We start from the raw sequence: 26,938 nt of genomic DNA, 5'->3' as shown, positions 1-26,938 counted from the left end.
GTGGGGCAAGCCAGCAGGCCAAAGAGGAATCAAAACATTGTTTTCAAATTTTAACCAAAGGGAAATAGGATTTTTAATTTGCTAGAATCTCTTTGGGGTCTTGGGTAAGCCCACGTCTGCTCTCAGCAGATGGATCCTCTGATTGGCTGGAGTTCTGGGTGAATCCCCGGCGTTGTCCAGAACACCCACAGACATATCCCGAAGCTGTGGGCCCCCCTCCCCACCAGCCAATCAGGATTTGTAATGGTAGTTACATAGGGTGGGATCCCAGTGGATCTGGCTTCCATCCCAAATTCCTGCCAACTCCCCCCCAGGTGATCTATCCAGACTGCACCCCCTCCCCCACCACAGGAATTTGGGGCCCGGTGTCTCTCTGAATACAAGTTAACGTGCAATATTAAAATGTTACTTTCACCTGTGAAGAATTTAACCTTCAGATTAAACATAAGATAAAATTATTCCTGCAGCAGTTAAATGAACTGATTTGAATAACCGTATATATATGTAATCCTGATACTTCTGCACTGGTGCTGTTCGAGGATCGAGAGGCCAGTGGGCACATTCCCAATCCCAACAATGCTTCAAGTGAATGCTTGGCACTCAGTCATGGGCAAGGGAATGAGAAGCTCATACACCCTCAGCCATTTCAGTTGTCACTTGAAAAGCTGTTAAAGCAGAGGACTGGGTCACAGGCTTGCCAACTCATCTCAACTTGGAGCATAGCACATGGCCAAGGGAGACCAAAAGGGAAGGAATCGGAATCAATCATTTCTCCTCCCCATCCAGGAGAAATCGTCACCAAACAACTAAAAAATCCAGCACAAAATGGTGCATCAGGTTTTGGGATTTCTGACCATTTGACCATGGTAGGATTATGGTGTAATTTATATTAAAGTTACATTAAGCTGGCAAATAGATTAAATCCACCTCATGGCTTCTGGGACATATGGATTAGCTCTAGACAAACCAAGTTGGTGAAATGGTTCTTCCACATATCACTTCAACTTCAGGCAATGGGCATCCATGTAGACATTCCAGTGAACATCCATACTTATTCGTTTGAGGACAAGTTACAAGGAACCCTCACCTTGGAGGCTGGTGGCCGGTTAAATGCCAGCTCAGCCGTCCAAACTCCAAACACAGGAAGCCAGGAGAAGGTCAGAGGTCAGAGGTCAAGCCCTTGGCCTCTTGTCCAGCCAGGAAACAAAAGACAAAGTAGTACATAGTCTGGGAGAACTAGTAAGCCAGACCCAGAGAGAGAACGTGCTCTGATTTAAGTTCAGGACCAGTTTCTGAGAATTCTCTGACCAGAGTGCATTTATCCTCCTAACGTGGACAGTGGTGACCTCTATGGTGCAAAACATGTTGGGAATTAAAGTGAGGTGATGTTTACTACAAATGTTCATTCGTTAATATTTTCTCCCCCCACAAAAGTGTTGGCTCAGTCCAGCTTTTGAAAGACTGGCAGGCACGTGGCAGGATCAGGATATCCTGCTCACAGAACGAGGGGTTCACTGTTACATCTCCCTGGGTCACACAGTCGCATGGCTAGACATCGGGCCATGAAGGATATGGGGTCCACTTGCAGAAGAGATTAACGATGCTGAAAGCAAGGGAACATCTCGTACAGACTCAAAATGTGTAACAGTATCATACAATATAAAAAATTTACAGCGCATAACTGAGTCCAGAGCATTCCAGAGATAGCAAATTGTTTGGATAAATGAGAGCTTGTTTAACTGGAATGAATTACATTGCGGAAGGGTCAGTAATCTGGAAAAGTTGTTACTCCAAATACCAGAAGTGCCCCAAGTGGAAGCATAATGTGCCAACTCATTGGAGTAAAAATACTTTTATAGTTATTCCCCTCAGATTTTCTTTCCCAGGATGCCTCTCACCTATGCTTCAACCCTCCCCAATAGAAATTGGGACGAGGAAAAAGGTAGTTCGGCCCAACAAGTCGGTGTTGAGTGTTTACCCTCCCCTCGGTTGTGTGCGAGTGGAAGCGAGGGATTAAAGAGGCCACAGATGTCTTCATAGGCTTCATCAATGTTGTTCCTTAAGCAATCCGCCCCAGGCTACCTGGAAGGAGCAACCCACCTGCAAGGACACCCCATCCCCCGCCCAGGTTTCCCTTTCCTCCCCCAAACAACTCAAGGCAGGCGCATACAACAATTCAAACCACGCTCCCACAATGCTCCACCATTGCAGTCACTGGCCATCTTGAACAGATTCTTCTGGAAAGAACTGGATACTCACTATTTGTTGAGTCTGGGCCTGGTGTTGTAGATTCATTTCTACACTGGGGGGTACATCATAAATGTCCTGAGATTTATCTCTGCTGTTAGGACCCTTCATTGCCATGGGAGGAGTATCATATACCTGACAGAAAGGAGCCGGGATTAGAATATTGATTTCCTGGCTTTAAACCACTATTAATCTTGTACCACTGATGTGTGTGTTTAAAAATGTTTCTCCATGATTTTTATCCAGAAAGAATCAGCAACTATTTCCTTTCACTTATCACAGTGGAACCAATAAATATGTTCAAAAGCATCCATTATGACATTCCCCAGACATGAAGCTATGGCCTCATGCCCAATCTCCCATTGAAGCTGATGCAAATCTTTGAAGAATTGCATTTATTCATTATCCCCTCTGAATATCAAAATTCCACTGACCTTCAGTGCTCAATATATTTCCCACTACTCTCCTTGCATGTTGTATTCTGTGACATTGTTGCACTTTGCACTGCACCTCAAGACTGATTATAAACAATCACTACCATGAGGAAAGGCTTCTCTATTAAAGGGGCACTGTCATCACAAAAATATATCTTTTGCAAGCCATTTTTTTTCCTTTGGGAAAGAACAGCCATGCATCTTTGTTATCACAATGACTTAATATTACGCACGACTTATGTTGGAGCTGGCTTCATGGGCCAAATGGTCAATTCCTGTTTCCTTGACATCGCACAGTGAATGCAAAGGTTTCCCAATTATTTATGGGGACAATGCTCCTTTAATAGTTGCCAAATTAAGGATAATCTGGTCAATTTATATAATTGCGGTTTGTGGGCACTTGCTGTGTGCAAATTGGCAGCCACATTTCCTGCCTGACAATGGTTACTGCACTTCAAAAGTATTTCATCAGCTGTAAAGTGCTTTGGGATGTCGAGATTGTGAAAGGCGCTATATAAAAATGCAAGTTTTTCTTTTGAACGAACCTTACTTTATGTCTTTGAAGGGAGTAAAATATACTTACGCTTTCAAAGCATCATTTAAAATGCACGAGAACAATTTGCATCGAAAATGTTTTCTGTTTTTCAAATGCTATACTGATAAACCTTTGAGATTTTTATTAAATGCCAAACCATTACCCACCTCTTGCCCATACAGATTGGCAGAAGTTTCCATTCCACCTCTAATTGGAGGCACATCGTAAATCTCCTGCAAAGTGGCCGGAGGAGGATTTCTCGACGGAAGGACATCGTATTCATCTTGCTCCATCTGTGGAGGCGTGTCATAAACATAGACTCGGCCAACTCTAGTTGGAAGGACTACCTGAAAAGAGGGAAGAGTGCAGTTATAGATCAGTTCATAGCTTCAAGAAGATTCAGGAACCTCCATGTCATGTTAGTGTAGCTGACTTTATTTTTAATTAAAAGACAAATTATAGTCTAAATTCTCTGACGCATTCTGTGTGGCTACTAGCCATCTGATCTCTATCTACAAATGGAAGGTTTCACTTGAATGGTTATTGGGAACAGCCACAGTATGTACCGAGGATACATGCCAGGGACCCAGTGTTTCATATAAACCAGGCCATTAAATGGCATTGACTACACAAGTTAGGAGTGTCACAAGTGTAAACTATGACACAGGGGATTAGTTTCCCAAGCCGCCACTTCTGAATGGGTGCTTCAAATCCATCACAGATTGGCTACGTTCTAAAACAAACAGAACTCATCCAACAAACTTTGGATGGGACAGTGTTACAAATGTACTGTGTTAATTAAAGCACATTTCCAAAGCAGTGGTATATGCAAACTAAACCACTTCAACCTTGCGCCTGTCCCAACAGCACATGGTTTTAGCGAACACCACCATCACACCGATGAGATTCGGTTTGAGAACAGGCTCAACGTAGGCAGATGTGCCAACTTGCAGCTTCTAGCTTATAAACACACAGAACATGGCCAGAAAGGCCACTGAGCACAAACAGCAGTGAAGAGCTTGTGGAGGCCATTAGGAAACTACTTTTTTCTTTACAGCTCCAATAATTAATCCTAGGCATCGATTACAGAAGAACATAAGAAATAGGAGCAGGAGTAGGCCATTTGGCCCCTCGTGCCTGCTCCACCATTTAATATCATGGCTGATCTGATCATGGACTCAGTTCCATTTACCTGCCCGCTCCCCATAACCCTTCATTCCCTTATCACTCAAAAATCTGTCGATCTCCACCTTAAATATATTCAATGACCCAGTCTCCACAGTTCTCTGGGGCAGATAATTCCACAGATTTATGATCCTCAGAAGAAATTCCTCCTCATCTCAGTTTTAAATCAGTGGCCCCTTATTCTGAAACTATGCCTCCTAGTTGTAGATTCCCCTATGAGGGGAAACATCCCCTCTGCATCTACCTTATCAAGCCCACAGTATCTTATATATTTCAATAAGATCACCTCATATTCTTCTAAACTTCAATGAGTATAGGCCCAACCTGCTCAACCTTTCCTCATAAGTCAACCCTTCATCTCAGGAATCAATCTAGTGAACCTTCCCTAAACTGCCTCTAATGCAAGTATATCCTTCCTTAAATAAAGGAGCCCAATACTGTATGCAGTACTCTAGCTGTGGCCTCACTAATACCCTGTACAGTTGTAGCAGGACTTCTCTGCTTTTATACTCCATCCACTTTGCAATAAAGGCCAACATTCCATTTGCCTTCCTGATTGCTTGCTGTACCTGCATACTAACTTTGTGTTTCATGCACAAAGACTCCCAGGTCCCTCTACTACAACATTTTGTAATTTCTCTCCATTTAAATAATAACTTACTTTTTTTTATTTTTCCTGCCAAAGTGGATAACCTCACACTTCCCACATTATACTCCATCTGCCAAATGTTTGCCCATTCACTTAACCTGTCTATATCCCTTTGAAGATTTTTTGTGTCCTCCTCACAACTTGTTTCCCACCCATCTTTGTATCAACAGCAAACTTGACTACATTACACTAGGTCCCTTCATCCAAATCATTAATGTAAATTGTAACTAGTTGAGGCACCAGCACCAATCTCTGCAGCACCCCACTAGTTACCATTTGCCAACCGGAAAATTATCCATTTATCCCAACTCTCTGTTAGCCAATCTGCTATCCATGCTAATATATTACACCCAACCCCATGAGCTTTTATCTTGTGCAGTAACCTTTTATGTGGCATCTTATCAAATGCCTTCTGCAAATCCAAATACACCACATCCACTGGTTACCCCTTATCCACCCTGCTTGTTACATCCTCAAAGAACTCCAGCAAATTTGTCAAACATGATTTTCCTTTCATAAAACCATGCTGACTCTGCTTGACTGTATTATGCTTTCTCAAATGTCCTGCTATTGCTTCCTTAATAGACACCAGTATTTTACCAACCACCGATGTTAGGCTAACTGTAGTTTCCTGCTTTCTGTCTGCCTCCTATTTTTTTTTTTTTTTAAATAGGGGCATTACATCTGTTGAGACCTCCCCAGAATCCAGGGAATTCAGGGAATGGTGGTAGATTACAACCAATGCATCTACTATTGCTGCAACCACTTCTTTTAAGACCCTTGGATGCAAGCCATCTGGTCCAGGGGACTTGTCCACCTTTAGTCCCATTATCTTAGAGTATTTTTTCTTTCATGATAGTTTTAAGTTTCTCCCTCCCTATAGCCCCTTGATTATCCATTATTGGGATGTTTTTAATGTCTTCTACCATGAAGACCGATGTAAAATATGTGTTCAAAATCTCTGCCATTTCCCTGCTCCCCATTATTAATTCCCCAGGCTCATCCTTTAAGGGACCAACATTTACTTTGGCCACTGTCTTCCTTTTTATATACCTGTATTTATATTTTTTGCTAGTTTACTCACATAATCTATCTTCCCTCTATTATTTTTTTAGTCGTCCTTTGCCGTTTAAAAATTTTCCCAATCCTCTGGCCTCCCACTAATCTTGGCTACTTTGTATGCCATTGTTTTCAATTTGATACCATCCTGTATTTCCTTAGTTAGCCAGGGATGGTTATCCCTTCTCTTAAAGCATTTCCTTCTCATTGAAGTATCTCCTTAAATGTCCGCCACTGCTTATCAACCGTCTTGCACTTTAATCTATTTTCCCAGTCCACTTTAGCCAACTCTGCCTTCATACCTTTGTAGTCTCCTTTATTCAAGCTCAGGACACTAGTATGAGATCCAACTTTCTCACTGAATTTGAAATTCAACTATGATCTCTTTTTCCTGGAGGATTCTTTACTAGGAGATCATTTATTAATCCTGACTCATTACACAGTACCAAATCTAAGATAGCCTGCTCCCTGGTTGGTTCCGGAACGTATTGTTCAAGGAAACCATCCTGGATACACTATGAACGCTTCCTCAAGGCTACCTTGGCAAATTTGATTTGTCCAATCAATAAGGAGATTATTGCCGTTCCTTTTTTACAAGCCTCCATTATTTCTTGATTTATATTCCGTCCAACAGTGTAGCTACTGTTAGGGGGCCTATAGACTACGCCCACAAGTGACTTTTCCCCCTTATTATTTCTAATCTCCACCCAAACTGATTCTACATTTTGATCTTCTGAGCAAATATCATTTCTCACTGCTGCACTGATCTCATCCTTTTTTAAAAAAAGGAGCTACACCAACTCCTTTTCCTTTCCGTCTATCCTTCCGAATTGTCAAATACCCCAGAATATTCAGTTCCCAACCTTGGTCACCTTGCAACCACGTCTCTAATGACCATCAGATCATGCTCAATTATATCTATTTGTGCTGTCAACTCATCTATTTTGTTACGAATCCTGCGTGCATTCAGATAAAGAGCTTTTACATTTTGTTTTAGCATTTTTCCCTTTGAATCCACTTTCTGATTCACTTATTTTTATACAGACTGTCCCTTCCTGTCATACTGGTTATCATTGCCCACAGTGCTATCCTGCTCTATTGCCTTCTCCTTGCTCTTTGACTTTTTTAAAAAAAATTTCTGTTCACCTGAACTTCCCCTCCACTCTTTAGTTTAAAGCCCTATCTACAGCCCTAGTTATTCGATTCGCCAGGACACCAGTTCCAGCATGATTCAAGTAAAGCCCGTCCCAACGGAACAGCTCCCTCTTACCCTAGTACTGATGCCAGTGCCACAGGAATTGAAACCCATTTTTCCCCCACACACAGTCTGAGCCACGAGTTTATCTCACTGATCTTATTTACCCTATGCAAATTTGCTCGTGGCTCAGGTAGTAATCCAGAGTTCTGCTTTTTAATTTAGCCCCTAGCTGCTCATACTCCCTCAGCAGAACCTCGTTCTTTCTTCTACCTAGGTCGTTGGTACATGCGTGGACCACGAGGTATTACACAGTAAAGCCCCAGAATCTGTAACCATCATTTAGAAACTTGAGCAAATAATCCAGGCTGACACTCCAGTGCAGTGCTGGGGGAGTGCTGTACCATTGGAGGTGCCATTTTCGGATGAGACATTAATCCGAGGTCCCATCTGCTCTCTCAAGTGCACGTAAATGATCCCATGGCACTATTTCAATTAAGAGCAGCGGAGTTCTCCCTGGTGGCATGGCCAATATTTATCCCTCAATCAACATCATTAAAAACAGATTATCTGGTCATTATCACATTGCTGTTTGCAGGAGCTGGCTGTGTACAAATTGGCTGCTGCATATTCCTACATTACAACAGTGACTACACAAAGTACTTTATTGGCAAAGTACTATATATAAATGCAAGTCCTTTCCTGTGTGAAGTGATTTGGGATGTCCAGAGGTTGTGAAGGGCACTATATAAATGCAAGTCCTTTCCTGTGTGAAATGGAGTTATGGACTGCCTTTAAACACTTTGCAACAAAGTTTAGTTTTCCAAATTACCAAGACAGATTATGAATGGAAACAGTTGAGAATTTGCCCAACAGCATTCAGTGACAGTCATGTAAACTGCTCTGCCACAGTACTTCAGATCAAGGCTGGAATTTCACTCATGGGCTCCCACATGAGCATGCATGTTATGCAGCTATCGTGTATTTGTGCACGCAAAATATATGGCAAACAAGCTCAGAGCTTTTTGCGCTATTTTTACTTGAATTATCTGACTGACCTTGAACAGTAACGGTGACACCACAGCCTGCACACCTTGGTTTGACTCGAGCAACACAAAAATACCACTCTCTGGGCCCAAGTTTCGGGACGCGCCTAAAACTGCACAGCCCGGACATGGAAGCCCGTTTTTCGCGCCAGAAAGTGCGCCTAAAAAAAACTTCCCTATTCTCCGGCTCCCTGCAGGTCTTCTACAGCTCAGCGCAGCGCAGCACAAGCTGTTGGGGACGGAGCCAGATCCCTGCGCTGAAAACAGTGCCGGGACCTCCGCACATGCGCGCCCAAAACTGTGGGAGGGGCCCGAAGCACGCAGCCCCTAGCCCAATGGCCTCACTGGTCGGTCTCTCTCCTCCCCACCCCCCCAACCCCTTCCAGAAACAGAGACACTGACAGAGAGTGAGAGACACACACACACACACACACACACACACACACACACACACACACACACACACACACACACACACAGACAGGCACTGACAGAGACACACTGGGGGGACCGTCCCAGCACACTGTTGGAGGACTCCCGGTGCTGCAGTCGGTAAGTAGAAAATGTTTTATTTATTGATTTTTAAAAAAAATTTAATTTTATTAATTTTTTTGATTGCTTTATTGGTTGATTTATTGATGTATTTATCATTTATTATTGATGATGGCTCTTTATTTGTAAAACTGAAGTGTTTAATGTTTGTAAACTTCCCTTTAAACCCTCCCCCCCCACCATTCCCTACGCCTAATTTGTAACCTACGCCTGATTTTCTAAAGTGTAGATAAGGTTTTTTCGAACGTACAAAAATCTTCACTTACTCCATTCTAAGTTAGTTTGGAGTAAGTTTTCACTGCCGAAACTTTGAAAACAGGCGTAAGTGGCCGGACACGCCCCCTTTTGAAAAATAAATTCTGTTCCAAAGTGAAACTGTTCTAACTGACTAGAACTGGAGCAAACTAAATACCGAGAATTTGAATTTCTAAGATACTCCGTTCTACACCAATTGCTCCCAAAAATCAGGAGCAACTGAGGCCGAAACTTGGGCCCTCTGAAACAGAACCAAGGACTGAAATGAAAGCAAGTTCACAGTTGGCACTCAATATAGTGCAGTCATAGTAAACCCAGGCTCGCTGCGGCAGTGCTGAATTCAATTCAGAGGTTTGTTTAAAGTATGATATTTCCTGTGGTTTTCCCTCCATTGTTCTTTACCCCTTTCTTCACCCCTCTGCTCAAAAACTGAACTCCCGGAAAAGCTGCAGCATTTATCAGGTACCAGCAGCTCTCTGCTTCTCCTTAGGTGCAGTAGTGTAGTGGTTATGCTACTGGACTAGTAATCCAGAGAAGGCACGTTCAAATAGCAATATGAAAAATTAAATTCCGTTTAAAAAATATTGGAAATAAAAAGCTGATACCCTACATCAGTAAAAGTGACCATGAAGCTGTCAGATTGGCGTAAAAACCCAACTGGTTCACTCGTGTCCTTTAGGAAACCTACCGTCCTTACCCGGTCTGGCCTATACGTGACTCCAGTTCCACACCATTGTGGTTGACATGTAAGTGCCCTCTGAAGTGGCCTAGCTATCCATTCAGTTGTATCAAACCCAGGGCAACTAGGGAGGGACAATAAATGCCACCCATGCCATTGACTCCTACATCCAGAGAATGAATTAAATTAACTCCAATGAGCCTAGACGGTGTGTATCAGTGGACTATTTAAGTGGGAGCCTGCTCACAGGATTGAGGTGAGTAAAATCCTGTCCTCACCCAATGTCCCTACATACACACTTCCAGTACTGGATAGCAATCTGCATGGGCACCCCCAGTGACATGAGCTTTCTCTAGCTCAGTGATGGCAATGCCAGCTGCAGCACCCATTTTGCTGCCTTTCCGGTGGTGATAAGCCAACAGTACAAACAGGGATCGAAGATGGGGCCTTCCTGGACTGTATGGTTCTGCACTGCACCAGGCAGTGCTTTCAACCACTGAACATAGATAGCTCAGCAATCATCAGTGGAAAGTCCAGCACATAGAATTTAAGAACATAAGAATTAGGAACAGGAGTAGGCCATCTAGCCCCTCGAGCCTGCTCTGCCATTCAACAAGATCATGGCTGATCTGGCCGTGGACTCAGCTCCACTTACCCGCCCACTCCCCATAACCCTTAATTTCCTTATTGGTTAAAAATCTATCTGTGATTTGAATACATTCAATGAGCTAGCCTCAACTGCTTCCCTGGGCAGAGAATTCCACAGATTCACAACCTTCTGGGAGAAGAAATTCCTTCTCAACTCAGTTTTAAATTGGCTCTCCTGTATTTTGCAGCACAAGGGAAGGCCATTTGATCCACCGAGCTCGTGTTGATGCTAGCTCTTCTCATGTGGAGCAACCACGCTGATCGCATTGAGGGAACTTATTTCTAAATTAAGTGAAGAGTGTAACTTTGAAATATTGGGGCTAGAAACACCCAAAATTCCTTCATAGTCCTTTCACCTCACTCCTAACCCTTTTCAACATGAGAAATATACAAAATGGGGACTATAGCAACTTTGCTCAAAATATCTAGAGGACAATTTGATAGTCAGTGCTAAGCAACGATGTCCTGGAAATACTGTTTGCTTTAAAAGTTCCAGTTAGAATGGCTTTAAATGAAGTACCACTGGAGCTTAGAACAGCAAGTATGGAAATGCTGCACTGCCAAAGTGAGAGCCTAATGGCGCTAACCACGCCAGTTGGTGCAGCACGAAGTTACACAGCAGAAGGTCACAGCAGAGATCTCTGGTCTACGCTACAGAATCGGATTTCAACTGTTGGTACACTTCCAATTTACCTCAGTAAACATGTGAATGCTGGGTGCAGCCAGGCCAGGCTCAGCAGTGATGGTCCCTATAGTGCAATAGCCTGCCAACAATCACTGTCTAGGTATGCACATAAAAGGAAGGCCGTGTGGGGGCCCAACGTGAGAGAAATCATAGCCCAGCAGGAGTTAAATGCCTTCAGCCGAAGAGAATCGGAGAAAGCGGCGTTAAAGTCAGTTTTGCTTCCAAGAGAAACCTACCGACAGATTGAGTGTTGGTTTCAGATTTAAGCAGGTGCTAGTTAGTGTAGCAGAGCATCAAACAGGCAAAGGCTCTTCACTAAAGCAGTTACAGCAACAGGCACCAACCTTTCACCTCCCAAACACAGTTAGTATTGATTTAGGCAGAAAACCTTTGACCCCAATTTCATTGTTATTTATATTAATCGGGGTAAGAATGAGGATGTATCTTCTTTCAAAATAGGTGTGGGAGGAGAGGGAACACATAGTATACATATAAAGCAGACAATACACTAAGGATACATTCAGAATCCCTCAGTCATTGGGTAATATCAATCCCATAACTCAATAATTTACTGAACCATGGCTCAGTGCTAGCGCTCTCACCCATGAACCAGAACGTTGGTTGTGGGTTGAAGTCCCACTCCAGAGACGGAGCAGAAAATCTAGGCCGATACTCCCGTGTAGCACTGAGGGAGTGCTGCACTGTCGGAGATGCTGTCTCGCGGATGAGATGTTAAACAGAGGCCCATCTGCCCTCTTGGGTGGGCAGAAAATTTCCCATGGCACTATTCAAAGAAAATCAGTGGTCTTTTCCCTGGTGTCCTGGCCAATATTTATCCCTCAACCAGCATCACAAACAGATTATCTGGTCATTAACAATTGCTGTTTGTGGGACCTTGCTGTGCACAATCTGGCTGCTGTGTTTCCTACATTACAACAGTAGCAAAATAATTTAATTGGCTGTAAAGTGTTTTGGAACGTCCTGGGGTCATGAAAAGCATTAAATAAGTGCAAGTCTTTTACATTAAATAGGAGCTACCATTAAATGCATCCACAGTACAAGCCCTCGACAGTCGTAGAGATGCTGATTCCGCAATCTGAATAAATTAAAAATGTTCCAGAACAGCATGAGACAGCTCATTATGGAAGGCCAGCCAGCAACTGCTGTGTTGCAGCAACACCAAGGTTGACAGAGGGTAGCTACAGATACTCCAGATCAGAAGTCAAAACCAGTTGAGCAGACCTCATTCAAGGACTGCAAGTCCCCGAACTAGTGCTGAATAGAGTTCTGTCAGAGGTATCAGGCCTCATTTTAACAGAGGTCCGTCGCCACAGAAAGGCAAGGCGTTCAGAAGGAGACTCCCGTAGCTCGCCAATTAATTTCATTCAGTCCCTCAGCTCCCAGATTAATTATGTTCAGTCACTCACCATTCCAAAAATAAGACGGTGGGTGTTGCCTGTGCAGACCCCTCCAGAGATCGCATGAAACTGCTGGTACTTGAGGAAATGAGCACCAACTGCGGGGAGACAGCTGTTGGCCCAGTGGTGCCAGAAAACTCTACTCTTTGTAGTGAGCACAGCAAAGGCTGCAGAAACAGCGCGAGCAGTGAGAATGTATACTGTGTGTGGAAAAGTGCGTGGGTGTAAGGGCTAAAGTGTGCACAAGGCAGGGTGGGAGGAGCGATGGGTAATGTAGAACAGTAACATTCAAACAAATATGTAACAGAAACAGCACCCGAGGGAAGGAAAGGAAAGGAAACAAATGTATTCAATCTCAGATTTGGACAGAGATTAGAAGCAATGACGGGGCGGATTTTCCTGGATCGCCCGGGTGCATCAAAGTGGGATGGAGATGAGTGCATGCCCATAAGGCAGCCCACCTGATTTTATGTCCGTCTAAAGTAATGGTCATTAAATTGAGTGAGCTCAGTTAGGGTCATGTGCGCCCACCCTCTAACACCTGTATTCACTGCGTCCAGGTGATCCAGTAGCCTTGGGCGCAGGAACAGGAAAATCTGGCACAATATCTAGACACCCAGAATTATACTTGCATTTCTGGAAGCTATACCTGGTTGACTTTCTCCGCAAGAAAGGAGAAGCTTAGGAGGAAATCGGGGATTTTGAGGAAGCTAGCAAATGCTGCTTGCTTCCCTGGTGGATCAGGGTGTAAATCCACCACTGAGCCAGAGATCACAAAGGCCCCAAGTTCAATCCTGGCCAGTGCTGAATTAATATTCTCTGGTGTCAGTGAGTGATGGCAAAAGTGGACTAGGGAAGAGATGGGGTGAATCAGCTAGGATTCTCACCTGGTCTCCGTTCAATGACCCCTTCAGTGTGAACATGGAGGAGGATAGGGGATACGATTGGGGTTGGTAGTGAAGCCTCAGTGATCAAATATCACACTCATTAAGACTCTAGGCTCTCGCATGAAGAATGCCCACTTGGACTAGGTAGCAAAGGGCGGCCAGTACCCATGGAACGTCCCAAATGAGAGTTGGGGCCTTCAGAACAGGAGGGAGGGAATCGCAAGGGGAAATAAAAACACAAAAAAAAGATACTTGTACATCTGCCAGACGAGCTTCAAACACATTTTGAAAACCGGTTGGTACCATTTAAAAGAAAGCAATAGCCTCAGCATGAACCGACAAAACTGAATCGACTTTTTAACCCTAAAACATGCCAGAGTGGTTGAATTACTTGACAAATCGCTTGATTTGCAGACGTCTAAAATCGTGCTCCGTAATAGGTTCCCAGAAAATTCAACAGACGACATGTGTTTCCTCCGATCTATAAATAGATCCAAGGAATGGCTAAAATTCTCGTAAGAAAAATAGTAACATACTGAGACAATTTTAATGCTTCCTGGCATCACTGATGCAGTTTGCGAGAGAGGCCAGAACAGGGGACTTTGCAAGATGTTTTGGATGTTAAGGAATTTTTCAAGTTTTTGTTCCGTTTGATTCATGACTAGCTGAAGGATGAACATGTCAGGAATGGAAATCTGGCATCTGAAAGATTGATTTTATTGTTGACCACGGTGTGAGGAATGATAGGTTGCCGTGGATACCTTGTGACAAAATGTTAATACCGGGGGTGAAGGCTGGGAATTGATGAGTCATCAGTCATGCACCAAAGACTCTAAATTAGGGGGCTAATTAATATAAATCGGAGGTCAAACCCAATGGATGAAAACTTTACTGAATATATTTGGTTGTGTGAAGAAAAAGTCAGCCTGCTTTTTTGGTGACACTTCTACTATTTAAAAATATTCATTCTGGGGATTATGGGTGTCGCTAGCAAGGCCAGCATTATTGCCCAGCCCTAGTTGCCCTCGATAAGGTGGCGGTGAGCCACCTTGAACCACTGCAGTCCGTGTGGTGAAGTTGCGTCCACAGAGCTTGTGGGTAGGGAACGCCAGGATTTTGACTCAACGACGATGAATGCCCAAAAATGTGGCGATTTCCTAGAGACACATTCTGGCACAAATACAGGAGAAATGTCCTAGTTATGTTTGTCCAGTGTCAATTTGACTAAAATGCTTATTTTATTCAACTTTGTAGAAGAGAAAAATGTTACCTGAAGAAACGACTGGTTTAGGTCGTGGTGTCCCTTTGCCAGTTGTAAAGTTTCCAGCTTAAAACTGTTATATTTGACCCACAGACCCAGGCATATGAATCAGCTAGAGATGTGTTTGAGCCACATGATCAGGTCTTGGTCAACATGAAATGCAACTATTGTGAAGTTTCAAACAAGTTATTTGAGGATCTTTCATGGGGAAATCATGATTTAAAAATTGTACTGACACTCCAGTGCAGTACTGAGGGAGTGCTGTACTGTCAGAGGTACCATCTTTCGGATATGATGTTAAACCGAGGCTCCGTCTGCCCTCTCAGATGGATGTAAAAGATCCCATGGCACTATTGTGAAGAGGGGCAGGGCAGTTTTTCAGGTGTCCTGGCCAATATTTATCCCTCAACCATCACTAAAACAGATTGTTTGATCATTATCACATTGCTGCTTGTGGGAGCTTGCTGTGCGCAAATTGGATCCCTACATTACAACAGTGAGTACACTTCAAAAGTACTTCATTGGCTGTAAAGCGCTTTAGAACATCCTGAGGTCATGAAAGGCGCCATATAAATGCAAGTTCTTTCTTTAATGGACAGGCACACGAGTGCTTGTGGACTGTGCAAATTCTCTATACCTCTTATTTCAATCTCCTGTCTAGTCATAACATTAATTCAGCCAACACATTCATTTTTACCTCAAAATCCGATTGTTCTAGGATAAGGGAACAACTTTCTGAACAAAAATCACTACTGGGTTAATGATTCGGATTTGCCTTGTCTGTAAACTCTGACACAGTTTGCCATAATGAGTCTATTGTCTTCAACAGCTATTAGAAATCAATAGGGTTTTGTTAAATATGGGGACATTGTGACCTGATCAGTACTTTTAAATCTTCGCTCTGTGCTACAAAATCACACTGTTCCTTTTGTCCTTGTTGATGTAACTAATGATTGAAGCCGAAATATTGAACTCTTGACGTATTGGCAGCACTGCTCAATGTGGGCTGTTCGCTCACATAATAAATTTCTTCCTTTTATAATTAGGTGCGTTGGATCATTCCTTCTTCCCAGATGAAGGGCCTAGTTTTCAGTTGATGGGCCGGAAATAATGCAAACGGTCTGCAAGCATCGTGGATGCCCAAGTACAGTGCTGCAGTTCCCACACTGAGCTCTTCAGTTAATCCACTTTACAGTGAAATAAGCATAAAGAATGGCTCATTATTAACACATTTTGTTGTTAAAAAAATACATATTAAAAGCTTATGAAAACTTCAGTTTGAAATACAATTCTATTGTGTATGTTGGAATCTAGCAGTGAGCTGGGAAGCTGCTTTCAAATCCAAATGGGGCTAATTCCAATCTAATCGGTTTAGGTTTTCTTAGAAGAACCTTGTTCAGACCAGTTGAAAACTCCAGACACACTGTTGCCTTTTGCCAGTAATTAGAGGGCTATACTTTTCTCTGGTTGTTAATTTTAAAGGAAAAAGTAGACATGAGTAAGCAGGTGAGTAAACCAGTTTAGTAGCAATCGAGTTATTTGAGAAGTGTGAAAGCCACACGTTCTAACATTGCTCCAGTTGATTCCGCTTGTTAATATTTTGTGCCATGAAGATTGATCAGCAGGAAAAATTGTGCTTAAATCGGTAAAACTCACTTTTGAACAATAAATTCAGGCCCAGTCACGCAACATTGTGATTTAACAGAGGATTGTTTTAATTTACCCGAAAAAAAAATACAACATGCAAATCTGAGCCATTTTTTTCTACATTAAATATATTCCTTCATAGTCTTTTGTGCATTTATATTGAAACATAGCTTCCCATTATTGAATAGAAATCCTAAAAATGGCTTAGAACAAGGAACTCTTCCCCGATTCCCACAGTAACACTCCAAAAGTACTTCATTGGCTGTAAAGCACTTTGAGATGTCCGGTGGTCGTGAAAGGTGCTATATAAATGCATGTCTGTCTTTTCTGATTCAAACCCAATGTCACTTCAGCAAGTATCCCCAAAACTATTAATCTATGAATTGGACAGCTGTGGGCTCTCTAGTTCTCTTATCTTGATTCTATTTCATCTAAAATTCAATTCACAAATGCACCCGGTGTAACACAACTTGTTGTATGGAATTATATATTAAAGTTTACAAAATATTATGTTCATGCTGCCACCAATCCATTTATCTTTGACTCTGGACCTACACTGAAATCAGAATACACCATAGCTGTCACGAGACCTCAATAACCCTGCCCTTTTCCTCTTAGTTGTATTATGTATTTTCTGAAGTATCGATTTTCACCAGAACTCAGTACAAAATGCGGCACCATGCATCATGATCTATGATTGATGCAACAATGTTGGAGCAATTGGATTAGTGCCATTGACCAAATGCTAAATCCAGGATTCAGAGATCTCAACCTGGAGTTTCTCCAATCCCAAATTTGGATCTGAACTCTCCTACATTCTCTGTCCTGTGACGTGACACCATGAAATTGTTCAGTTGGCAAAGCTGATGTGCAATTTAAATAGTTTTCAGAAGTTGTCAATAAGTTAACAGATAAAATCATCCTCTGTCATCGCACAGGAAAATTCGGGTAATGTATTGTAAATCTACTAAAATAACTTGGCATCCTCACTAATCAGCAAATGATTAAAACCCAAATGATTTGACATAATGTCAACATTAATGGAATACATAGTGTCATGTCAGGGAAGAACAAATATTCTAAGATATGAAAACTCAATCATTACTTCCCTCAGCAACCTCGGGTGTATCCCATCCGGACCAGGTGACTAAAGGTGGAAATAGTGGAGGCTCTGGCCACAATCTTCCAATCCTCCTTAGATAAGGGAATGGTACCAGGGAAATGAAGGTTTGCCAATGTTACAGCCCTGTTCAAAAAAGGGAGAGGGATAAACCCGGTAAACACAGGCCAGTCAGTCTAATGTCTGTGGTGGGGAAACATCTAGAGATCATAATCTGGGAAAAAAATAATTTTCACTTGGAAAAACATGGGTTAATTAATGTCAGCCAACATGGATTTATTAAAGGCAAATTGAGTCTGGCAAATTTGATCAAGTTCTTCGATGACATAACAGAGTTGGTGAAGGTAGTGTGGGTGATGTAGTGTATATGAACTTTCAAAAGAGCCACATTAGATGGGTTAGCAAAATTGAAGCCCATGGAATTAAAGGGGCAGTGGCAGCATGGATACAAAATTGGTTAACATGCAGAAAGCAGAGAGTAGTGGTGAACAGTCGATTTTTAGACTGGAGGGAAGTATAAGATTATGAGGGGGCTTGACAGGGTGGATGCAGAGAGGATGTTTCCACTGGTGGGGGAGACTAGAACTAGAGGGCATGATCTTAGAATAAGGGGCCGCCCATTTAAAACTGAGATGAGGAGAAATTTCTTCTCAGAGGGCTGTAGATCTGTGGAATTTGCTGCCTGAGAGAGCTGTGGAAGCTGGGACATTGAATAAATTTACGACAGAAATAGATAGTTTCTTAAATAGGGGAATAAGGGGTTATGGAGAGCAGGCAGGAAAGAGGATCTGAGTCCATGATCGGATCAGTCATATTAAATGGCGGAGCAGGCTCAAGCGGCCGTGTGGTCTACTCCTTCTCCTTCTCCTTATGTTCTTATACAGTAGTGTCCCCAATGGGTCAGTATTAGGAACCCTGCTCTTTTTGATATATGTTAATGACCTGGGCTTGGGTATACAGGGCAATTTCAAAGTTTGCAGGTGACACAAAATCTGGAAATATAGCAGTGAGGAGGATAGTAATAGATTGGTAAACGGACAGACAAATGGCAGATTAAATATAATGCAGAGAATAATAACTTCACGGTGGGGCGGGCAATAATCAAGGGAATAATGGAGGCATGTGAAAAAGGAACGGCAGTAATCATGGGGGATTTTAACCTACATATCGATTGGTCAAATCAAATCGCACGATGTAGCCTGGAGGAGGAATTCATAGAATGCATACGGGATTGTTTCTTCGAACAGTATGTTACAGAACCTACAAGGGAGCAAGCTATCTTAGATCTGGTCCTGTGTAATGCGACAGGAATAATAAACGATCCTCTCGGAATGAGTGATCACAGTATGGTTGAATTTGTAATACAGATTGAGGGTGAGGAAGTAGTGTCTCAAACGAGCGTACTATGCTTAAACAAAGGGGACTACAGTGGGATGAGGGCAGAGTTGGCTAAAGTAGACTGGAAACACAGACTAAACGGTGGCACAATTGAGGAACAGTGGAAGACTTTTAAGGAGCTCTTTCATAGTGTGCAACAAAAATATATTCCAGTGAAAAAGAAGGGCGTTAAAAGAAGGGATAACCAGCCGTGGATAACCAAGGAAGTAAAGGAGAGTATCAAATTAAAAACCAATGCATACAAGGTGGCCAAGGTTAGTGGGAAACTAGAAGATTGGTAAAATTTTAAAACAACAGCAAAGAATGACTAAGAAAGCAATAAAGAATGGAAAGATAGATTATGAAGGTAAACTTGCGCAAAACATAAAAACAGATAGTAAAAGCTTTTACAGATATATAAAATGGAAAAGAGTGACTAAAGTAAATGTTGGTCCCTTAGAAGATGAGTAGGGGGATTTAATAATAGGAAATGTGGAAATGGCTGAGACCTTAAATAATTATTTTGCTTCGGTCTTCACAGTGGAAGACACAAAAACCATGCCAAAAATTGCTGGTCACAGGAATGTGGGAAGGGAGGACCTTGAGACAATCACTATCACTAGGGGGGTAGTGCTGGATAGGCTAATGGGACTCAAGATAGGCAAGTCCCCTGGTCCTGATGAAATGCATCCCAGAGTATTAAAAGAGATGGTGGAAGTTATAGCAGATGCATTCGTTATAATCTACCAAAATTCTCTGGACTCTGGGGAGGTACCAGCGGATTGGAAAGCAGCTAATGTAACGCCTCTCTTTAAAAAAAGGGGGCAGACAAAAGGCAGATAACTATAGGCCTGTTAGTTTAACATCTGTAGTGGGGAAAATGCTTGAAACTATTAAGGAAGAAATAGCGGGACATCTAGATAGGAATAATGCAATCAAGCAGACGCAACATGGATTCATGAAGGGGAAATCATGTTTAACTAATTTACTGGAATTCTTTGAGGATATAATGAGCATGGTGGATAGAGGTGGATACCAATGGATGTGGTATATTTAGATTTCCAAAAGGCATTCAATAAGGTGCCACACAAAAGGTTACTGCAGAAGATAAAGGTACGCGGAGTCAGAGGAAATGTATTAGCATGGATAGAGAATTGGCTGGCGAACAGAAAGCAGAGAGTCGGGATAAATGGGTCCTTTTCGGGTTGGAAATCGGTGGTTAGTGGTATGCCACAGGGATCGGTGCTGGGACCACAACTGTTTACAATATACATAGATGACCTGGAAGAGGGGACAGAGTGTAGTGTAACAAAATTTGCAGATGACACTAAGATTTGTGGGAAAGCGGGTTGTGTAGAGGACTCAGAGAGGCTGCAAAGAGATTTGGATAGGTTAAGCGAATGGGCGAAGGTTTGGCAGATGGAATACAATGTCGGAAAGTGTGAGGTCATCCACCTTGGGAAAAAACAACAGTAAAAGGGAATATTATTTGAATGGGGAGAAATTACAACATGCTGAGATGCAGAGGGACCTGGGGGTCCTTGTGCATGAACCCCAAAAAGTTAGTTTGCAGGTGCAGCAGGTAATCAGGAAGGCGAATGGAATGTTGGCCTTCATTGCGAGAGGGACGGAGTACAAAAGCAGGGAGGTCCTGCTACAACTGTATAGGGTATTGGTGAGGCTGGATCTGGAGTAGTGTGTGCAGTTTTGGTCACCTTACTTAAGGAAGGATACACTAGCTTTGGAGGGGGTACAGAGACGATTCACTAGGCTGCTTCCAGAGATGAGGGGGTTACCTTATGATGATAGATTGAGTAGACTGGGTCTTTACTCGTTGGAGTTCAGAAGGATGAGGGGTGATCTTATAGAAACCTTTAAAATAATGAAAGGGATAGACAAGATAGAGGCAGAGAGGTTGTTTCCACTGGTCATGGAGACTAGAACTAGGGGTACAGCCTCAAAATACGGGGGAGCCTATTTAAAACCGAGTTGAGAAGGAATTTCTTCTCCCAGAGGGTTGTGAATCTGTGGAATTCTCTGCCCAAGGAAGCAGTTGAGGCTAGCTCATTGAATGTATTCAAGTCACAGATAGGTAGATTTTTAACCAATAAGGGAATTAAGGGTTATGGGGAGTGGGCGGGTAAGTGGAGCTGAGTCCATGGCCAGATCAGCCATGATCTTGTTGAATGGCGGAGCAGGCTCGAGGGGCTAGATGGCCTACTCCTGTTCTTAATTCTTAGTTCTTATGTTCTTATGTGTGGTGTTTCATTTTCGAAGGAAGAATGAGGAGAAGCAATATAAACTAAAACAGTACAATTTTAAAAAGGGGTGCACAGAGTGATCTGGGGTTTATGTACACAAATCTTTGAAGTTGGCAGGACAAGTTGATAAAACTGTTAAAGAAGCATTTGGAATCCTTGGCTTTATAAATAGAGGCAGAGTACAAAAGCAAAGAAGTTATGCTCAACCTTTATAAATAACTGGTTAGGCTTCAGTTGGAGTATTGTGTCCATTTCTGGGCACCACACTTGAAGGATGGCAACGCCTTGGAGAGGGTGCAGAGGAGATTGACCAGAATGATACCAACGATGAGGGACTTCAGTTATCTGAAAAGACTAGAGAAGCTGGGATTGTTCTCCTTGGAGCAGTGAGTGTTAAGGGGCGATTATACATAGAAGTGTTCCAAATTGAGGGGTTTTGAATGAGTAAATATGGAGAAACTATCTCCACTGGCAGGTAGGTCAGTAACCAGAGGACACAGATTTAAGATAATTGACAAAAGCACCAGAGGGGAGATGTGGCCTTTTTTTTTTATACACAGCGTTAACGATGATCTGAATACACTGCCTGAAAGGACGGTGGAAGCAGATTCAATAGTAACTTTCAAAAAGGAATTGGATAAATACTTGAAAAGGAAAAGAAAATAAGGGATATAGGGAAAGAGCAGGGGCCTGGGACTGATTGGATAAGCTCTATCCAAGAGCCACCAAAGGCCCGAATGGTCTCCTTCTGTGCTGTAAGATTCTATGATTTTAAAAATGGATGAATTAAACATGATTCATCATCACTACACATGGATATTATTTGAAGGTGAATTGTGAAGAATGGTGGAGAAATTTAATATCTGAAATCTGCATGTTTTGATAAATGGAGAATGCCAAGCTGGGTATTTAACCTGTATGTAGCCTACGTGTTCAGATTTCCAAACTGGACTGAGATAGAGGGATTGCCTCAGCCTTGCACTACTGACAGCCATTATTCATGCAAAGTTTGTAGACTGAAACAATCATTGGCAGGACCTCTAAGCAGCATAACAAATGGCATTGCAATGACAAAAAAGATTGTAAATACTGACACTTGACAGCCTAACTGACAGCTCACTGCCATCAGGGTATTTTGTCAACCTTACACACCCCGTGGTGCTCCAATCTCAACACAGACCTCGTGTCATTGTTCTCTTGTAGAATAAATGAGCAGACGGCACTATAAGTCACACTGCTATAACCATTCTTGGTACAATGAACAAATTCAATTGAAATATCATCCTTACTTTTGTTCTCAAAGCACAGAATATAACAATTCCAGAATCACCAACAGTACTTATACAATTTACATTCACCACGTGCATTTATAGAACGCCTTTAACGTAGTAAAACATCCCAGGGCACTTCACAGGAGCGTTAGTAAACAAATTTTAAAACTGAGGCACTCAAGGAGATATTAGGACGGGCTTGGTCAAGGATTTTACATCCAAGTGCTTTCTGGAATTTGCAAAGTCTCCCCAATACAAAACATCACTGGAAATGAATATGACAGACACCACCAGCAGTTCACTACACGAGTACAAGATCTGATTTGTATCTATCTAGCTAGTTCGGATCATTCTATTGGCCTGTGTACTTTTCTCACTGCTAGGAGGGATCAACGCTATAAAAAGCATAGCTTTGAGCCAAGGATGATAGTTGCTGGTGCACAACACTCTGGATATCGATAAGTGCAACTAGTTACATGTGCAATTGGTTCTGCCGTGCATCGCACAAGGGTTAAAAATGGTATTGTAATACCTGTACAAGTAAAGAAAACGTTTTTCCAATTAGAACACTTTGAGCCCAGTTTCACACTCATTAGCACAGATACAGCTCAGGGAGGCAGGGAGTTAGCATTCCATCTCACTTTTAAAAAGTTAGATTAAGAAATTACAGAATGAAAACAACATCTTAAAAAAGGTACAAGCCAAATTATATAGGTACAGTCAGTAGAAACTTATGGATCCTACACACACTAGTTCCCCTCCTGTGGCATTGTTCATGGATAAATACTGGTATTGAGCAGGCTTCAACAGCTGAGAGAGTCTCAGGTTTGTCCACCCAAAGGGTCAGGTCTTCTACTTCATCAACCTTTCAAGTAGAACATGACAGTTTAAATGTTCATATTCACCTCAACTTAGGTAAACTTTATGGTAGAAGTTTTAAATTGTTAGTGGTTTGAACTTTACAATTTCCAGTTTTCAGTGTAAAACTATAAAAACTACACTCTAGCCTAATCTTTCCTGATCAACCTTAATTTCAATGTAAATATTAACCGATTTGATTTAAGTGGATTACCATCAGCAATAATGTTTGGTGTGGACTATGAATTTTGGCTCTGTTTGGGCCTTATAAAATCACGTGACCAGTAAAGCCTTATAACATAGATCGTTCAGAATGCTACACTCAAAGCAATTGTTCATTCAGATCGGACACAGGAGTAGATATCTACAGATAGATATAAATGAACAAATAACAGAAACAAAGAACAATGAAAACCTATAAAAGAGTTAGCAAAATGCCATCAGTATTCCTTCCTTGGCTTCCTTCCTGATGGGTTGGTTCCCCCATCTGAGGTGTGGTAAACCCATCAGGAAGGAAGGCAATCAACATCACTTCTAGCAGATCTGGAAAAAGGAGTTAAGGAGCACACAAGACCCCACGGGGAGGAAACCCCCTACTTCCTAAAACTGTCACTGATCTTGGAAGTACAAGCTGTACAATCCAAAAATAATTACCTCTCGTATCTCCCCAACGCAGAACTCAATATCAGCCTCGCCCAGTCTTCAATATTACATCTGTGCTAGCTGTTGCAATTTGCCAAAGTAAAACTTCTTTGTAAACAGCATTCCTAATCAAAATAGTCTTCACTTTGCTTTAGACTTATAGGGGTCAAGTTTCTGGCCGTGCCTAGAACAGCATAGCCCTGCCTGATTTCTGCGCTCAAAACCACGCTGAAAATGTACCTCGGTATTCTCCACTCCCTCAGGTCGATCCAGGCATCAGTGCAGCGCAGCACAAGCTGTGGGGGTGCAGAGACAGGTCCCGGCGCTGAAAACACTGCCGGGACCTCTGCACATGCGCGCTACAGTGTGTGCGCATGTGCAGTAGCTCCAGGAGCCCGAAACTGTGTGGGAGGGGCCCGAAGCACGTTGCCCCTAGCCCTGGCCGAATGGGCTCACTGGGGCTGCGAGGATCAGACTGCACCTCCCTCCTCCAGCTCTGGCTGTGGATCCGGCTTTCCCCCCATTCAGCTCACGCTCCCTCTGGCTCTCTCACACGCCCCCATCACCCCCCCACCGCCCTCTTCAGGTCCGGTCTGCTCCCTCTTCAAGTCTTCGGCTGGGCCTGCCATCTTGCTGGGGGCAGACCCCGCCCGAAGTCTTCGGCCCAGCTTCTTCTCGTCGGCCGGGCCTGTTAAGCCTCCCCCGTCTCTTCCACTCCCCCACTCCCCCACCCTCTCCCCTCGCTGTCAGAGACAGAGACAGGGGGGGCCCCGTACCAGCACGCTGTTGGAGGGCTTCCGGTGCTGCAGTTGGTGAGTAGAAACTTAACTTTTTATTTATTGATTTTTTAATTTTAATTTAATTTTTATGATTGATTTATTGATTTATCATTTATTATTGATGATGGCTCTTTATTTGTAAAAGTGATGTGTTTCATGTTTGTAAACTTCCCTTTTCCCCCTCCCCCGCCATCTCTCTTCCTTACGCCTGATTTTCTAAGTGCAGGCAAGGTTTTTCTGAGCGTACAAAAATCTACACTTACTCCATTCTAAGTTAGTTTGGAGTAAGTTTTCGCTGCCTAAACTTGCAAAACAGGTGTAAGTGGCCAGACATGCCCCCTTTTGAAAAAAAATCTGTTCTAAAATGAAACTGTTCTAACTCACTAGAACTGGAGCAAACTAAATGCTGAGAATTGCAATTTCTAAGATACTCCATTCTAAACTAGTTGCTCCAAAAAAATAGGAGCAACTCAGGCCGAAACTTGACCCCAGAATCATAGAAGGATCATGCAAGTTTATCAAGGGTAGGAAAAGGGGGACTCCCTTAAGCATTTCCTGCAGAACCGTTGCTCCCAACTACATCCACGGAACTTGCAAGTCTTTCGTAAGTTCAACATCTCTAATATTAGGTAGAATATTTTTTATTTAAGTTTTGAAGATAGAAGGGAATGGGAGTGCCCTAAAACATGAACCTCTAACAGGCTGAGGTAGATAGCCTGAATGGCCTTTTTTCATTCATACTTTCTTCAAACCATACATTCGTAAACAGGACAAATCTCTCCACAGATTAACAAAACACACATTTCCACCGGTTGTCTCAAAGCACTTTGCAGCTAATGAAGTATAGTCACCGTTGTAATATAGGAAACGCGGCAGCCAATCTGCACACAGCAAGCTCCCACAAACTGCAATCTGATAATGACCAGATAATCTGTTTTTGTTATGTTGATTGAAGGATAAATATTGGCTAGGACACCGGGGATAGCTCCCCTGCTCTTCTACGAAAGTGCCATGGGATCTTTTACGTCTACCCGAGAGGGCAGACAGGGCCTCGGTTTAATGTCTCATTCGAAAGACGGCACCTCCGACAGTACAGCACTCCCTCAGCACTGCACTGGAGTGCCAGCCTAAATTTATGTGCTCAAGTCCCTGGAGTGGAACTTGAATCCACAACCTTCTAACTCAGAGGCGAGAGTGCTACCCACTGAGCCACAGCGGACAACAAATGCAGTGAGAAATCCACTATTGAGGACTGGGTGAGGCTGATAGAGGACTGTGTTAGGGAGATACGAGGAGGTAATTATTTTTGGATTGTACGGTTTATACATTCAAGATCAGTTTGACAGTTTTAGGAAGTAGGGCGTTTCCTCCCCTTGGGGTCTTGTGTACAAAAACATATTCATATTTCAATTAATTAAACTTGCTCAATGCAGCAAAATTTTAAATTGCCAATGGACACTGGTCAGGTCCTTTAATTGCCTATATTTGCACATAGGTGTTTGTGGAAGGAGAAATTGGGCCTGCCCTTTACAAACAGATAAATACAAAGCAAACTCTAGCTTGCAAATATTGTAACTGGAGTAAAAGTAACCGCTTTACAGGTAACATTGCAACAACATGCTACGACTGGATTAAAACAAAAGGTCATGAAGTAAATCAGCAAACTGTCGCCAAGCACTGTTGGAACTTGGTACTCTCCAAACCATCCCCGGATTGGAAATGGAACTTTGTACTCCGCCGCCACCCCCCACCATTTCCAACACCCCCCTCCCATTACCTCAGCAATTTTATTTAGTATGTAGTTTTGCCTTACAGAACAGGAACCTATTCCAACGTACTCCCAGCCTGTTTCTCATCTTCCACCCTCCATAAACTTGGTCATCCAAAATGTGACTGACCATGTCCTAACTCACATCAACTCCTGTTCGCCCATCACCCCTGTGCTTGCCGACCTATATTGGCTCCCGGCCCATCAACCCCTCAATTTTAAAATTCTCATCCTGGTTTTCAAATCCCTTCACAACCTCACCCCTCACTATCTCTCTAACCTCAGAGATATCTGCACCACTCCTAAATCTCTACGCAGCTCCTTTCTCCTTTAAGACACTCCTTAAAAATTACCTCTTTGACTAAGCTTTTGGTCATCTGCCCGAATATCTCCTCGTGTGCCTCGGTGTTGAATGGTGTTTGATAACGCTCCTAATGAAGCTCCTTGGGATGTTTTACTATGATAAGGCTCTATAATAAA

The 26,938-nt window shown here is 42.7% G+C and overlaps 1 protein-coding gene across 3 annotated transcripts in view; it reads right to left on the bottom strand.

Moving 5' to 3' along the window:
* Positions 1-26,938, bottom strand: part of bcar1 (BCAR1 scaffold protein, Cas family member) — a 258,951-nt gene that overhangs the window by 16,460 nt on the left and 215,553 nt on the right. For 2 of the 3 annotated variants that reach the window (XM_070897976.1, XM_070897975.1), the window contains exons 3-4: positions 3,384-3,563; positions 2,260-2,382 (exon numbers count right to left, since the gene is read on the bottom strand). In XM_070897976.1, the coding sequence (XP_070754077.1) occupies positions 2,260-2,382; positions 3,384-3,563 (303 nt within the window). The remainder of the gene's footprint in view (positions 1-2,259; positions 2,383-3,383; positions 3,564-26,938) is intronic. The other variant, XM_070897977.1, reaches the window with a different exon arrangement.

This window comes from Pristiophorus japonicus, chromosome 13 (assembly GCF_044704955.1).
Source record: "Pristiophorus japonicus isolate sPriJap1 chromosome 13, sPriJap1.hap1, whole genome shotgun sequence".
Taxonomy (NCBI): Eukaryota; Metazoa; Chordata; class Chondrichthyes; family Pristiophoridae; genus Pristiophorus; species Pristiophorus japonicus.
The sequence above is the reverse complement of the archived record's forward strand: the minus strand, read 5'-3'. Positions and strand labels throughout refer to the sequence as shown.